The sequence below is a fragment of the Oxyura jamaicensis genome, chromosome 4 (genome assembly GCF_011077185.1).
Source record: "Oxyura jamaicensis isolate SHBP4307 breed ruddy duck chromosome 4, BPBGC_Ojam_1.0, whole genome shotgun sequence".
Taxonomy (NCBI): domain Eukaryota; kingdom Metazoa; phylum Chordata; class Aves; order Anseriformes; family Anatidae; genus Oxyura; species Oxyura jamaicensis.
Window position 1 is genome coordinate 43148512 of NC_048896.1, and position 13908 is coordinate 43162419.

General features: G+C 39.3%; 1 protein-coding gene across 50 annotated transcripts in view; it reads right to left on the minus strand.

The window, feature by feature from the left end:
* The window catches only part of ANK2 (ankyrin 2), a 351779-nt gene that overhangs the window by 64801 nt on the left and 273070 nt on the right, over positions 1–13908 (minus strand). For 28 of the 50 annotated variants that reach the window (XM_035325594.1, XM_035325595.1, XM_035325596.1 and 25 more), the window contains one exon: positions 11330–11402. In XM_035325594.1, the coding sequence (XP_035181485.1) occupies positions 11330–11402 (73 nt within the window). Of the gene's footprint in view, positions 1–9779; positions 9861–11329; positions 11403–13908 lie in introns of all 50 variants that reach the window. The other 22 variants (XM_035325572.1, XM_035325573.1, XM_035325569.1 and 19 more) reach the window with 1 other exon arrangement.

Consider the following 13908-nt stretch of genomic DNA (forward strand, 5'->3'; position numbering starts at 1 on the left):
AAATTCCATCTGCCCACATTAAGAGGGAGAAACTGGGCACAGTTTCACAGATATCAATGAAATGCATTTAATCATTGCATGTTTCCTGCCTTCTGACAGATGATGCCTCCTGTTTCCTGGGAATGTCAAATTATAAAGCAGAGGGCTTAGTGAAAACTTGGAAGACATTAAGGCAATGATGTTAATCAAACAATAAAAGGAATATCAAGTTATATTGTGAATAACTAGATACTAGTAATCACACCGGACATTCCAGCTATAATAGAAACAAAGGCAAAATCTTCACCACTTCCATCACACCCACATCCTTTAAAAAATACAAAATCAAACCTCTGCTCTTATTTCAACTTTGGCTTCTCATCTGAGAGTTGGCAAAAATGGGTCCAAGTAACACTCACAGTTTTGTATGATGTGAACATCTGTAAACAGTAGTAGGAGTATACATGAATCATAGAATTGCTCGGGTTGGAAGGGACCTTAAAGCCCATCCCGTTCCAACCCCCCTGCCATGGGCAGGGACACATCTCACTAGGTCAGGTTGCCCACGGCCTTGAACATCTCCAGGGATGGGGCATCCGCAGCTTCTCTGGGCAACCTGTGCCAGGGCCTCACCGCTCTCCGAGTGAGGAATTTCCTCCTAACCTCTGATATAAATCTCCCTTCTTTTAGTTTAAAACCATTCCCCCTTGTCCTGTCATTATCTGACCAAGCAAAATTTGCTCTCCACATTTTTTATAAGCCCCCTGAAGTACTGAAAAGCCACTATAAGGTCTCCCTGGAGCCTTCTCTTCTTCAGGTTAAACATCCCCAGCTCTCTCAGCCTTCATTCGTGATGTCTTCAGAACATTTATCTGTTGGTAATGCAGCTTACTTGGCAGTGTACTAGTCTTAAGTGAGGGAACCAGAAGTTAATATCACTCCCCACCAAGCCCTGTGCCCTTCCTTCTTCACTGAAGAAAACCAAAACCCCTAAAAAAAACAGCATGGCCTAGTATATGAAGAAAAAAGTGTGTTTAAGTATAAATGATTGTGCAGCAGCATAACTCTTCATACAATTGTGCTTACCTGAGAGTCTTAATGTCAGGTCTGCAGGGCAATTGCACATATACAACGGGAATTATTTTAAGTCTGTGTAAGAAGCACTCATTCATCCTGCCAGTAACACTGCGCTGGCATTAAAATATCTCAGTGTTGTCATTAAAATATCTCCCACAGCTCTACTTCTGAATCTCAGCCAACTCATTGTGCTGGAATTTGTACAAAAACATACACAGACTTGTTACCTGCTGAGAAGAAATTACACATTCAGCTGACCATGAGCTTCTTTATACAGCACATTTTACCGGATGGCAGTTTTGTAGCAGTACAAGAAATGACCCCTGTTAATCATGCTGGAAACGCTTCATTCACGTGCCCCACCAAGTTAATGGCAGTCATGTTTTCTCCACTTCCTAAGCAGTTCATGACACATATGGCCCTTTACATTGATCTTACAAGATTTCCAGTGCAAAATTTTCCAATTTCCATTTTCATCACTGCCACTGCTCCTTTCTCAAATATCTCTAAAGATTTTGTCCAAATCTGAATTTCCGAATAATGTCGTCTCCTTTAGGGAGCTATGAACAGAAGGAGAATGCACAGAAGGAAGCACCCATCAGATGGACTCTTCTAAAGGAAACACTGGGGTTTTACTGGAAAGGACGCTCCAACAACAGAAGTCAAACAAAAAATCCCCAAACCTAGGAATCTCCATTTAGTATTTAAACAAAAAATGGCAAATAATTGAGTTCCCGCACTTGTTGCTGCTATTATTTTTATTTTGCAGGGTGCAAAAGTTCCCAACACAACCGGTAGCTTTCCCATAACACACCAAGTGTCACGGTTCCACCAGTGATCCAGTTAGTCCAGTAATCTGCTTCCAGTGGTCAAACCAATGCCTTGGAGCAAAATGCAAGCACCCCACACCCCCAGAATCATACATTTTGTACAGGTTTGCAACATGCAGGATTCTTTCATTTCTCCTCAGAAGGCGAGAGGAAAAGAATCAAAGGAGGAGAGAAATCACTTGAAGCAAGAGGATGGAAACGAAGGGTGGGACTGGCAAGGGTCAGGTTGCAGAAGGGGTCATGGGGACAGCATAAGTTGTCCATAAGGTTCCAGGCCTATTTCTTGGAGAAAAAGGGAGAAGGAGATGTGGAACTGGTAAACAAGGTGCTAAACGTTTCTATGAGGTGTTGGCTGCCTTCAAAACCTATTAAATTGAGTGGCCTCCTGCAGAAGGGGGATGCAGCACTTTGCAGCTCCGGATCCAAGGAGAGCAAAGATAGGGAAAGAAAAGAAGAAAACAGGATGTAGAGGTGGAAAAAAGAGACAGTAAATCTGAGAATCAGAACCTGAAAATTCAATACACCTTAGGACTTAAACACTATGCTTAAGGCAAAGAAGGCCCAATAAAGAAACCAGTAATGGGCAAGTGAAAACTACATTAAATGGTTGCTCTGTTAGTCTTAACTCTTTGTCTTACCCAAGCCAACCAAAGGCATAAGCAGCGAACTTAAGCATACTTTAAGCAGCGAAGCACAGCACGGAGGTTCTTGTGCTGGTGAATCCGCGTGGACCAGAGTACAGAGCTGTGCAAACACACCAGCTCAGAAGCACGACAGCCACGGCAATTCAGGGCCGTATGTGAGCAAATGAGCTATCCCACAGCAGGAGCCCCTAAGCCAGCAGCAAGGTCATGCAGCTCACCTGAGAGGTATCCCCGCACAATCCTGCACGCCATGTGCAACCAAGATGGGGGAAGTTCTCCCCTCTGCTCTGTTTTGTGCTGTAGATGTACCCAAAAGAACTGACCAGCTAGTTCTCTGAGGACCCTGAACCTTTAAGACGCTGCTGCCACAGAAACTGACCTAAAAGAGCAGCGGTGGTGTCATACTGCTGACCTTCAGGCAGCTTCGATAGAGCCTCACACCACCATGAAACATGAGGCACATGGCTCAGCCTCCGAGGAACAATCAGCACTGCGTGCGGCTACTGACTGCGCAGGTAGGCAGGCAGGCACACAAAAAACACACCCAGCATGAACGAGAACCTTCCCTTCACCAGCCCTTTCAAAATTCAGCTGCCTGGAGGTTTTTCTCTTTGCCTAGAGTAGGGAGCTGAATAAATACCATTGCCGGTCACTGTAGGAGCTACACAGAGCTGTTTTCAGAGATTGCATTAAATAGGCTCAAACAGCCAGCTCACAAAAATCCACAACTAATCAAATTTTTGCTCAAGTCAGCAACGTTGTATGATGACTCTTACCAGTCTTTTGTTTTGTTTTGCCATTTATGCTGATCATGTATTATTTCTGTGTACCAGGCACCCACGCTATCCAAATACAGACATTAGTAACTGAGATCCACCGCTAAGATGTCTGTTAGCAGGAAGGGAAGCACCCAGGCAGATCTTTAACATCTGACTGGCCACTCGAGAAGTAAATGCTTGTCTTACTCTGAGCAAGGAGAACAGAAAAAAATAAAATAAGTTTGATGCTGATGATTACACGCGTTTCAACACGGGTACTGAGTATCATAAATCATTTAATGGACTCTTAAGAGAAATAGGCTGCATGCTGAGACCACAGATCTGCTCCTTCAGTGACGGTTTGGCTGAACACAGGGGATTTTAGCAAACCATCCAAGCTGGAGACCCATGCTGATAGGTCCAGTCCCTTTCTTCTAGTTCAGTGGTTATTTCCTACCTATATAACTGATTACATTAAGCAGCAACTGGGAACCACTTCGAGATCTTTCAACAAAAACATAATTAAATGCAAAATAACATTGAAGAGACAGTAGCTTTGGGGGCACGCAGCCACGTGCAATTCTCGGCTTAGCAAGTCAGTATCGGCCAACTGGAGAAGTGCTCGAGTAATGTTCCTGAAAGAGAACAGCTTCCCCCCACAAAAAAAATAAATAAATATCCTCCTTTCTGTCACAGGGAACCATGCAAATGCTTGATCAGATAAGCATTTAAGTGCATTACAACAGACAATTTCTGCAGGAGAATTCCTTTGGAACTGTTTCTAACAAAACATACAGAAAATGTAGGAAAAGGTTAAAAAAACAAAAAAAAAGAAGGGCTGTGATAGAAACTGCCAGAAATTGTCTTTAAGAGATGTTTTTAAAGCCAGATACAGCCATGTGAGTTTGCCAAAATTACTGCTTTCTCTGCTACGTGCAGGTGAGTCTACAGCTCCCCACATACATGCTGCTTCTTAAAAGTAACAGACAGAGAAGGGACAGCTACGGTAAGCATGATTTTTTACTGCAATGTCTATGTCCTGATGTAAGCATCTCAAAAGAAATGCGTAACACAGAGTTTCTCTGACACTTCCCTTGGCCACCCCCAATTCCCTGAAGTCAATCCTCTATTTAATGGCTCCCCCACACTAGGAGTTTCCCTGAAATACAAGAGGTAGCAGCTGTGCTATTTATAAAGCTGCTAAGTTGGCTCTAGGTAAAGAAGAAGAAATGCACTACCTTTCTAGAACTGGACAACAAGCTTTCAAACTTTCTAGAACAAGCTACTCCTGCCTCTCTAGGCCACAGAAACCTGGGAAGGTCACACATTAACTGGCATGCTGACAAGTCTGAGGTGTGGTGGGGCTACCATGGGATGTACGGGACAGGACTTGAGTAAGTTCCTTGTATGGCTTTGAGAGGAAGAGGAGCAATAAAGCAGATCCCACAGAGATTTCTGAGCAGGAAATGTCACTAAAAGAACATATTGGGGAAGGTGAAGGAGATCTGATTCAGCTTTTTGTTCCCCACCAGAATAATGCTTTATTCTCATGGAAGAAGAAAATTCACTTTAAATCAGGTAAGTGTTATCTACAAAACAAGCAATCTCACAATATGAGACACCTACATGGGGCACTAAGCAAGGAAAGTTTGCTCTAGCTGTACGGACACCTGTGACTCAGAACAAACCTTCACCAAGATTCTGCACTTGTTAAAGTGAAAACGATGGGGCAATGATCTTTTCCTTCTTACCAAGGACACAAATTACTTACTAATTTTGCCTTTATGAAATTCAGATGGCAAGTACCTCTCTTTCACGTAGCACTTTTTATAAGATTTATAAAATGTTATATACTGACACACAAGTCATAGCCGTGTTGTTCCAGAGGGAACAACTGCCCGAGACACCTGCTGTGCAAGGAACAGCTAATATTCCTCTGACTGGGAGAATCTTCAGCTAATTAAGGTTAATGCAAATGCAAAAGCATATATTTTTTTTTTTTTTTAACCAGCCAGGGGTAGGAATAACATCCAGTAGCTTTAAAGACATCTTCTGATCAGATGGGTATGACTATTCAAAAATACATTTCCCCTTTTTAACATGCTGATTTGATTTGCTTGAATGAACAATCTGTTGTAGCTCCCCATGTAACTTCAATCTCTGCAGAAAATAATGCAAGGCTCAACTTTGCTCATAAAGTAACAATTTAGGACAGAAAGTATAAGCAAATACAGTAGTGTCTCCTGGTCACACGCATGCATTATTCCTTCTCTGCACAAACGTGTTTGTACTTTTGATCATGCCTACGGATTTCACTGACATCATTTATTATTGCTAATCTGGTCAATTCTATTTCTTGTCAACAACACTGAAGCAAATGAAGAACATCAGTTTCTTTAAAACTTGCCAAAATTTTTGCAGCCTACCCACAATCTCTATTTTTCAGTACTAAAATGTTGACAAGTGAGCAATCTTCAGCAGATTCTATCCCAATAAAAATAGGTCTAATTTCTTTGTAATGACAATACCAGATATAAAAAAAGAAATGAAAGCTATATTCTGTCTGAAAGATTTCAGTGGAAAAATTCAAGTAAGCCTTTGTTATATTTTTTTCTTTACAGATCCTAGCAACAATGTCAATAAAGCTATAAGAGAAAAATTGAGCAGCTAACCATTAGACTGAGAACCTTTTGCATGAACAAGACACAGACAAAAAAAAAAGGCTACCATTCTTCAGATTTGCTGTGGCATTGGCATATTTGACACTTTCAAGAATTCCTTTTTTAAATCCTCGTTTTGCTCAGGCAAAAAGATGAAGTGTAACTAATTTCAGACAACCAACTCCCATCATCGTGGATGACCTTGTTCAAATGATCCAGCTGTAAATGTAAACCATCCGTAAAACAAATCTTTTAGGGCATCTAAAGCATAAAAATTAATTAAAAATTTGAGATTAATCTAGGCATATTTTCTGTGCAGGTTCTCATAAGTAAAGTTTTAAGAATGAACACTCACTCACTTCCTATTTCTTTGTGAGCAAGTTTCTTTCCCTTTTTCAGTTGAATTTTCAATACATAGCTTTTGATTTACTTCTGTAAATCAACTGTCTTTGGGTATATTTTATACCACTAATTATAAGATGCTTAATTTAGAGTGTGAATTAATTCAGTGGTGTTATTGTGAATTTACAGTGTTTTAACGTGCACTAACAGCACCTTATGGAATTCTTACCAGGAACAGGTGCTGGCTTCAACTTCAAATTCCAGGTTTTATTAAGCAAATTACTCCTTAAGTCTTCCACTAATTAAGCCACTATTTCATTGGAATGATGTGTATGTACAGCATCAATGAATTCTGCCCAGATTTAACTGCTTGTTTCTCATGCATGTGACAGTAACATTAATGTACTCGCTGTTACAGTTTAGCGCTGCTTACTGCTGTTAGAGACCCTATTGTGGAATTCAGTATTTTCATCAATGAGCAAGCTGCAGTTACCACAAACAGGAAATGTTCTCTTTGACAAAATAATATTTTGGGGCACCAGAGCACATTATCACTTTATAATAACAATATCCACATACTAGTCTGTTAGTTCCAGACAAGCAGTTATGAAGACAGGTAGACAGATGCATGCAGCATTTTCTTCCATGGTCCCAAAGGGCAGGCAAAGCAGCTTATCATTATTCCATCCAACAACTGGTCCAAGACAATTACACAAACTTCTACAGGGTCACTCAGGAATCACCAAAGGTATAGAAATAAATTCCTGAACCCTACAGGACTGTATATCTGCAAAGCAGTAACTTCTCAGTCCATGGCCTGACTGCACTGATCATGCATATCTGAACCAGACTTAATGAGCAACTTTGGAAGTTCTGTTCATTGACACTTTGTCTAGAATGACAAAACGGTCTACTCTGGAAAAAACTTTTAATCCATAAAATGGATATTTTTTAAAATCATAAATCTGATGTAAATGGGTATGAATTAGCTGTAGATAGGTTTTTTTTTAGAATCTGTTGTCCTTAGGCAGTGCAGTAGTGTACAGATATGTCCCTGATGCACAGCCATGAAGGGATAGCAAACCCCACTGTTATGCAGATACTGTTACCGTGGATATGTTTAAATGATGCACTCCTCATGATAAGGATGCTTTTTCTTTGGATATTGTGATGACATCTGATTTTTGAGATTCCACTGACTATTTGCATGTGACGGTTTGCTTGACTTTTGTCTAACCCTTCTCTGCAATGAAAATGTCAGCATTAGTGACTGTGCAGTGTGAGCTGACCTCTATGATAGCCATCGCAGGGGCATGCTGCCTCTACAATGGTGTCTCACCTTCTGCTTCACCTTTTCTATTCCCTTCTGCCTGCAAAAGTAGTCTGGCTGAAAAACAGCTTGTAAAAACAAACAAAGATTCATTAGTTCTCAGGGCTGGTTCACCACATGGTGCAACGTTTGTGCTAACATAATGCAGGATATGGAAACGTGTGGTTTAGACCTATGACAACTTCTTGCAGCAGCCAGAACTTATTCTCAGAGAGACAGTGAAGCCTTATAAAAGGCAAATGGATTGAAAACAGTTGGAGACAGAGGTCCAAACAGACATAAGTGAGAGCTCTTTGATAACCTGTTTTACTGACTGGTCTGTATAGAGAGCTACACTTACTGTTCTGTCTCAGATGGGATTTGCAAAGGTAAATCATCAGCAGTCTGTAAAGTTCTTTAGCCACAAAAATAATGTAAGAGATGAGTACAGATGAACAGCAACATATTCCTCAATATGGTATTAACATATGCGAGAAAAGAATTGTCTAAATTTCGTAGTGTGTCTGCACTGGTGTAGTCCTAACAGAAACATCTGCCTGTGCTTAACTTCACTAAATTCTGTAGATTTCACTCAAATTTTAAAAGAAACTTTGCAGTACTTGTCCATTACTGCTGCAAGGACACCTCAAGTGCAAATTGCTTCTTTTGTGGCAACAGCTTTAAAAGAACTAAAACTTGTCACAATACAGACAAATGGCAAAATCAGGCACGAGGATTAAAAATGCACATTTTTATAGTACGACTGCATACACACAAGGCATTTCTGCTGGCTTGGATATGTATTTCAGGAATCACATCACTTAACATCTATGCCTGTGGGAATCTGTAGAGTAATCCTGAGCAGCACATTCTTAACCCTTTTTTTTTTCCAGTATCAGACCATTACCTTCCGAACATTGATTTAACAATGTATGACTATCCTTAAACACTCGTCATGGTTGGCAGTACTACAAGCAAAGAAAGCAGCAGTAAGAAACACATGTGCATGTGTGTATTTATGTGGTATATAAATAAACTGCTAAATAAAACTGCAGAGACAGTCACAGAGCAGGAAAGGCTCATTAATGCCCCAGAGTATCTCACATATTTAGAACCACATAATAGGCCTAGAGCAGATGAAGTAGGATTTTTAAGATATGCTAAAAGGTAAAGAATTCTAAATAATGCTAGTGCTAAACATGAAAATTAAAGAATTACTTACATACCAAGCAAAACTATTCGATAGACTATATGGTCCTCTACTTTATACTGCTAAGACCGGATTTTAGGAGTAAGAACACTGTATTATTATTGTAACAGTATACTAATTATGCAAGATAACTGTTTTCCAGGCAAAAGGTAAAATACTTAACCACCAGGGATGAACAGGCTCCACCATGGAACCTCAAGTATTTATTTGCTCCAGTAGTTTTGTTGTGTTCAACTTTATCATTATATGCTTACAGCTGGCCGGTTTACCATGTCACATTAATTTATTTCAGAACATACTGTGTCACTTTAAAGCTGCCAGGAACATAGTATTAGAGAAACCTTATTGCAAGCCACTTCTAAAGACTACACAATCACTAACGGTTCATCTTCTTTTCTAAAAAGTTCTCCGCTCTTTCTGCCCCCAGCTACTTTATGTTCCTGTAATAAATACCATCCACGTTAGCCATTTTTTCAACATCCTCAATATTTTGCCTCTAGAAACTGTTTTCACAAGAACAATGGCAGGAAGTGCTTTTATGTGGCCAACCTGCTTAGCAACCTGCAGCAGGATCACGGACAGAGGCACTGTTGGTGTGAGTGCTCAGTGCAGCCCTGAGAGGCAACGTGCCTGAGTACCTGTATCATATTGGCTGGCTACTGACAAAACAGTAGGTGTCAGATGGTAACAGGAAGCAGAGAATGTTAATTCAATGCACCGGAGAGCATTAGTCATGCTGGATGGCCATGGTAAGTTCTGCCAACTAATTAGAGATACAGGTAACAAATCTTGGGTTTTCTGGCTTCCCTTATTCCTCCCACCTTTCAGGACACACAAGCCCAGCCACGCTTTATAAGCAATGAGAAAGAGCAGTGTTAGGCACCCAGCTTAAGCAAATTTGTGTTGCTTCAGCACAAAAATAAAACAAACAAACCAAGTTAAACAAACAGAGAAAGTTTGTAAATCTTACTCCATGAATTTCTGCTAACAGCACCTCTGCCACTATATACTTCCCCATCACTGAAGCGTTCGTCATCAGAGTGTTTAAAAGCTGTTCAGCATACAAATTGATTTGAGAAAAAGAAATACCCTAAATATTAATCCTGTAGAAGCAGATGAACATACTATGCTTTGCAGATTTAAAGATGGCTAAACAGTACTTCACAAGAATGGGAGAAAATGAAACAAAATGAACATAAGGCTACAGGTAATATAAAGGTCTTTTGTCATCATAATTATACAAGTAGTTGGATGTTTTTCAGAGAAAATACGGCACTAACAAGCCTGACACAAAGAACTTGAATGATCATTTTGCAGCAGAAAATAGTTTATTTTGAATATAAGATAAATAAACAAAACAAACAAACACTTGTTTGCTTTGACTTGCAGCTTTGCAAGCATTTTTAAAAAATAGTATCTGGAGCCTAAACACAGTATTTTCCAAGTGTAACTCATTTATCAGCGTAATTTGCAAAGTAATACAAGCAGTTTAGGAATATGAATGTGAGTAACTTCCAGAACAATTTAAAACCACAAGTGCATTTGTGTTCTTTGTAAAAAAGATTTAAAAAAAAAAAAGAAAAAGAAAAAAGAAAAAAACTTGTGTTCCTAAATCCCTTGGATTTTTTGAAACTACAACCTCTCTATAAATTATTTATACAGAAGAATAGTAACCATAAAATATGACATATGTGAGATACTGCAGTTAATTAACACTTCTGATTATCAAAAAGAACTTAGAACAATTTTGCAAGTACATGTATATATATTAGTTGCCCCAGTGGTTAAAATTTGTAAGATGCCATTCAAGAACTTTTAGAAAGGGATGTTTTTAAGCTATTTCCTTAACTCTGTGTTGCTTAAAACCACAGTGCTTTATCAGTCCCTACAGAAGTTCACAGAAATTTTATTGGGACTTAGCTAAGCGATACAACATATGCCTCTCATCTGTGCACACAATAAAGTCCTGGACCAAAGTGCCAAAGTTATTAGCATGTTGTTACTTTATGTCATGATGTATGCATCTGTGATTTGCATGTGCCAAATACTCCCTCTAGGGAACAGCGTCCTCACCTTCCACCTTATGCATCTTCTTACGTGAATGTTTCCAATTCAGCAGAACTCCTAGATTTGTGTATCTGAAATAAGTGGCTGTGATCCAAAAATTTTACTGCTCAAATTCATCTTTATGGGAGGGTCAAATCCAGCTTTGGGACTGCTTTACATTTAAATTTTGAAATGTCAAGTTGGGAAATCTTTGCATTTGCTGATTAGGTTCAGACAAGATAGTAAGCTTTTTTTTTTTTTTTTTCTCCTAAAATAGAAGTTGCATTTTGGTTTGGGTCAATTTTTGGCATACTTACTCAAATGCCATAATGATTACAACATTAAAAAATGCTATTACACAGATCATCATTTCAAGCACTGCAAAATGAAGATGTAGAAGTACGGAAGCAGCTGCCCTAAACCTATATTACAGGTGGCATAGGTGATATGGAATAGGAACTTAAAGTTGCTCACCTTCTTCATCTGAAACATCCAGAACCTCAGTCATTGTTTCAGGTACATTTAGCTTGTGCTTCTCTGTTACAGTCTGCAAAGACAGAATCATCAGTCCTCAAATTAAACACCAAAAGAGGCAGTAACGTTTATAACAGAATATTTTCAACAGCAGCAGAAGTGAGTATCTGCTGAGACATTTCATAACGTGATTCCCCTTCCCCTAACTGTATTTTTCAACATTACTTCAGAAGCTCCTGTTCTCAGTGCTGTATAAGGTGACAATTACTCTGGCAGAGAAGTACTACAACACACACACACCAAGATAATGAGCTGGTCAGAAGAAAAAAAAAAAAAGGAAAGAAAAGCAAGTTCATAGCAAATTCATTTATAAATGGTGCATGCAGAACAATTCGGTTCAGTGTTTCCAAGATGATTTTAAAATGAATTAGGTAATGTCTACAGAAGAGATTCACAAAGTTGCATGTGGCATATGGAAATTATTAAATCGTAAAGCATTTGGAACTGAAGTTATGAATGATGTGAAATTTTTAAACTAAAAAAAGATGTGAAGGATCTACACAGATCACTTGAAACATGTCTTTCTCCTCCACTCCCCCCAGAACTGACTACACTGCATATTAATGATATCCCTTTAATAAATCATGTGTATTCCCCCAAATCACATATACATCAGAACAATGTTATTTGGAGATTCTGATTTTGTGGTACAGGGCAAGCGTGGACCAAGTACAGCTCAAAAGACACGAAGTGCAAGAGCACAGAGCAGGAGAGTGCTGGAAGATTTTTTTTGTATGTGATTTTATCTGCATAAATGACTTCCAGGAGGAAACACAAAATGCCTAGGGGTGCTGAATTAAGAATGGAGGATATCCTTTTAGCATCAAGATAGACATCAGAAAAGTAGATAAAGAACACAACGAGAGAATCTGCAAGAAGTGCAAGGTGTGAGAAAGCTGTCTGAAGTAAGCTCTTCAGTGTTCCAATACAAGAGACAAAATGTCAAGGACTTAAACAAGAGCAGCGATCGGAACAGCATTAGTCACAACAGAAAAATAAGTATTTCCCTGGCTCCACCCAGCTCTGTACAGTCAGCTGAACTGAGGAGCTGTGGAGGGGAGGGAACTCATCACCCCTCGAGGCATGTGGCAGCAGATGTGCCCCTTTGGCGTGGAGGGGAATGTCAGGAGACCGTGAGTGTTGTGAAACTCCCGGAGGTAGCACTTCACTCCCCATTGTGGATGGTATCTATCAAGCATAAATTAACATTATACGCAGAAGCAGTGAAAGAGCATACAATCTGAGTGCTAATTAACGTCAGCCATATCCCCAGGACTTTACGCTTTTGGGAAAATGCCCATTGCTATCAAGAAGCCAAGTCAATAGCCGTTACCATCACACAAAACCTACCAGGTATTTTCCAGATTCTGCCTCATATTTCTACTTTTCTAACAAACTGACAAAGATGGCATTCTTGATTATTCTAAGATACTGCGCTTTCATAATTAAAAAAGTTACCAATCGAGTAATTACTTTGGACATTTGTTTAGAGCCTGCTTTACATTTTTGAAAATTTATTTAACTGTGACAGCAGTTCTCAATTCTCCTGAGGTACAGGGAAAGGACAATGACATTTGTTTCAAATGGTAATCCCAAATAGGCCTCTGAAACTTACTTTTAACCATGATTCAGGAAATCAGTTATTTCTGCTGCAGTGCTTTTCATAACACATGTGCTGTGTTGAAACAAATCATTTATATTCACTGAATGCCTCCACCAATGTGTTTGACTTTTCCCCCTGCATCCCTACAGCTTTTCACAGATACAAATGCAGTGGGGTGACAAAGCCAGCTGTGCCAGATGGAGAGCATGCTGTTGTTCAGGTGACACTGACCTTCTCTCTTTAACAATACAGCACTGAGTTAACAAATGCATCCTACACTAAAAAATAATAATAAAAAAATATCACTGGCAGCACGCTAAACAAATAAACCCAAGTGAAAGGGGCTGTGCATTTTTCAAGTGAAATACCAAAGTGTACATGAGTACCAATTTACTGGCATCCTAATTGCCATTATAATCATATTTACACAAATTGTAACACAGATTTGCTATTGCCAGTTTGTAGGCTCCCCAGGTAAAATAACAGAAAAGTCAGGAAAACAAAGGCAGAAGGAGATGATCAAGTTCTGAAGAAAGGGGAAAGAAGTGGACTGCCTAGGAGTCAGTCACAAATGCTAGTTTTTGCATGTTTGTTGTATTACCAAGATTTAAGAAAACAGTTTGGCTTATGTACAAAAACCCATTGGATTAGAAGAACAGAGAAGTAAAGGATGCTACAATACACGGATCCACAAGCTACAGGTATAGAGCATTTTCTCCGCAGCCTGTCAGGTATATTGTGTATTTTCTTTGTATTCACTTAGATCTGCATACCCTACTACATATGGTTCATTTATCACATCATCAATTTATTCATAAATTAGATTGGTACTGCTCCTGTATAATAACAACCTCAGGCACTATTATTTATGTACAAAGAAGTAATGATACTGTATTTCCTGATTTTCCCCTCAGTA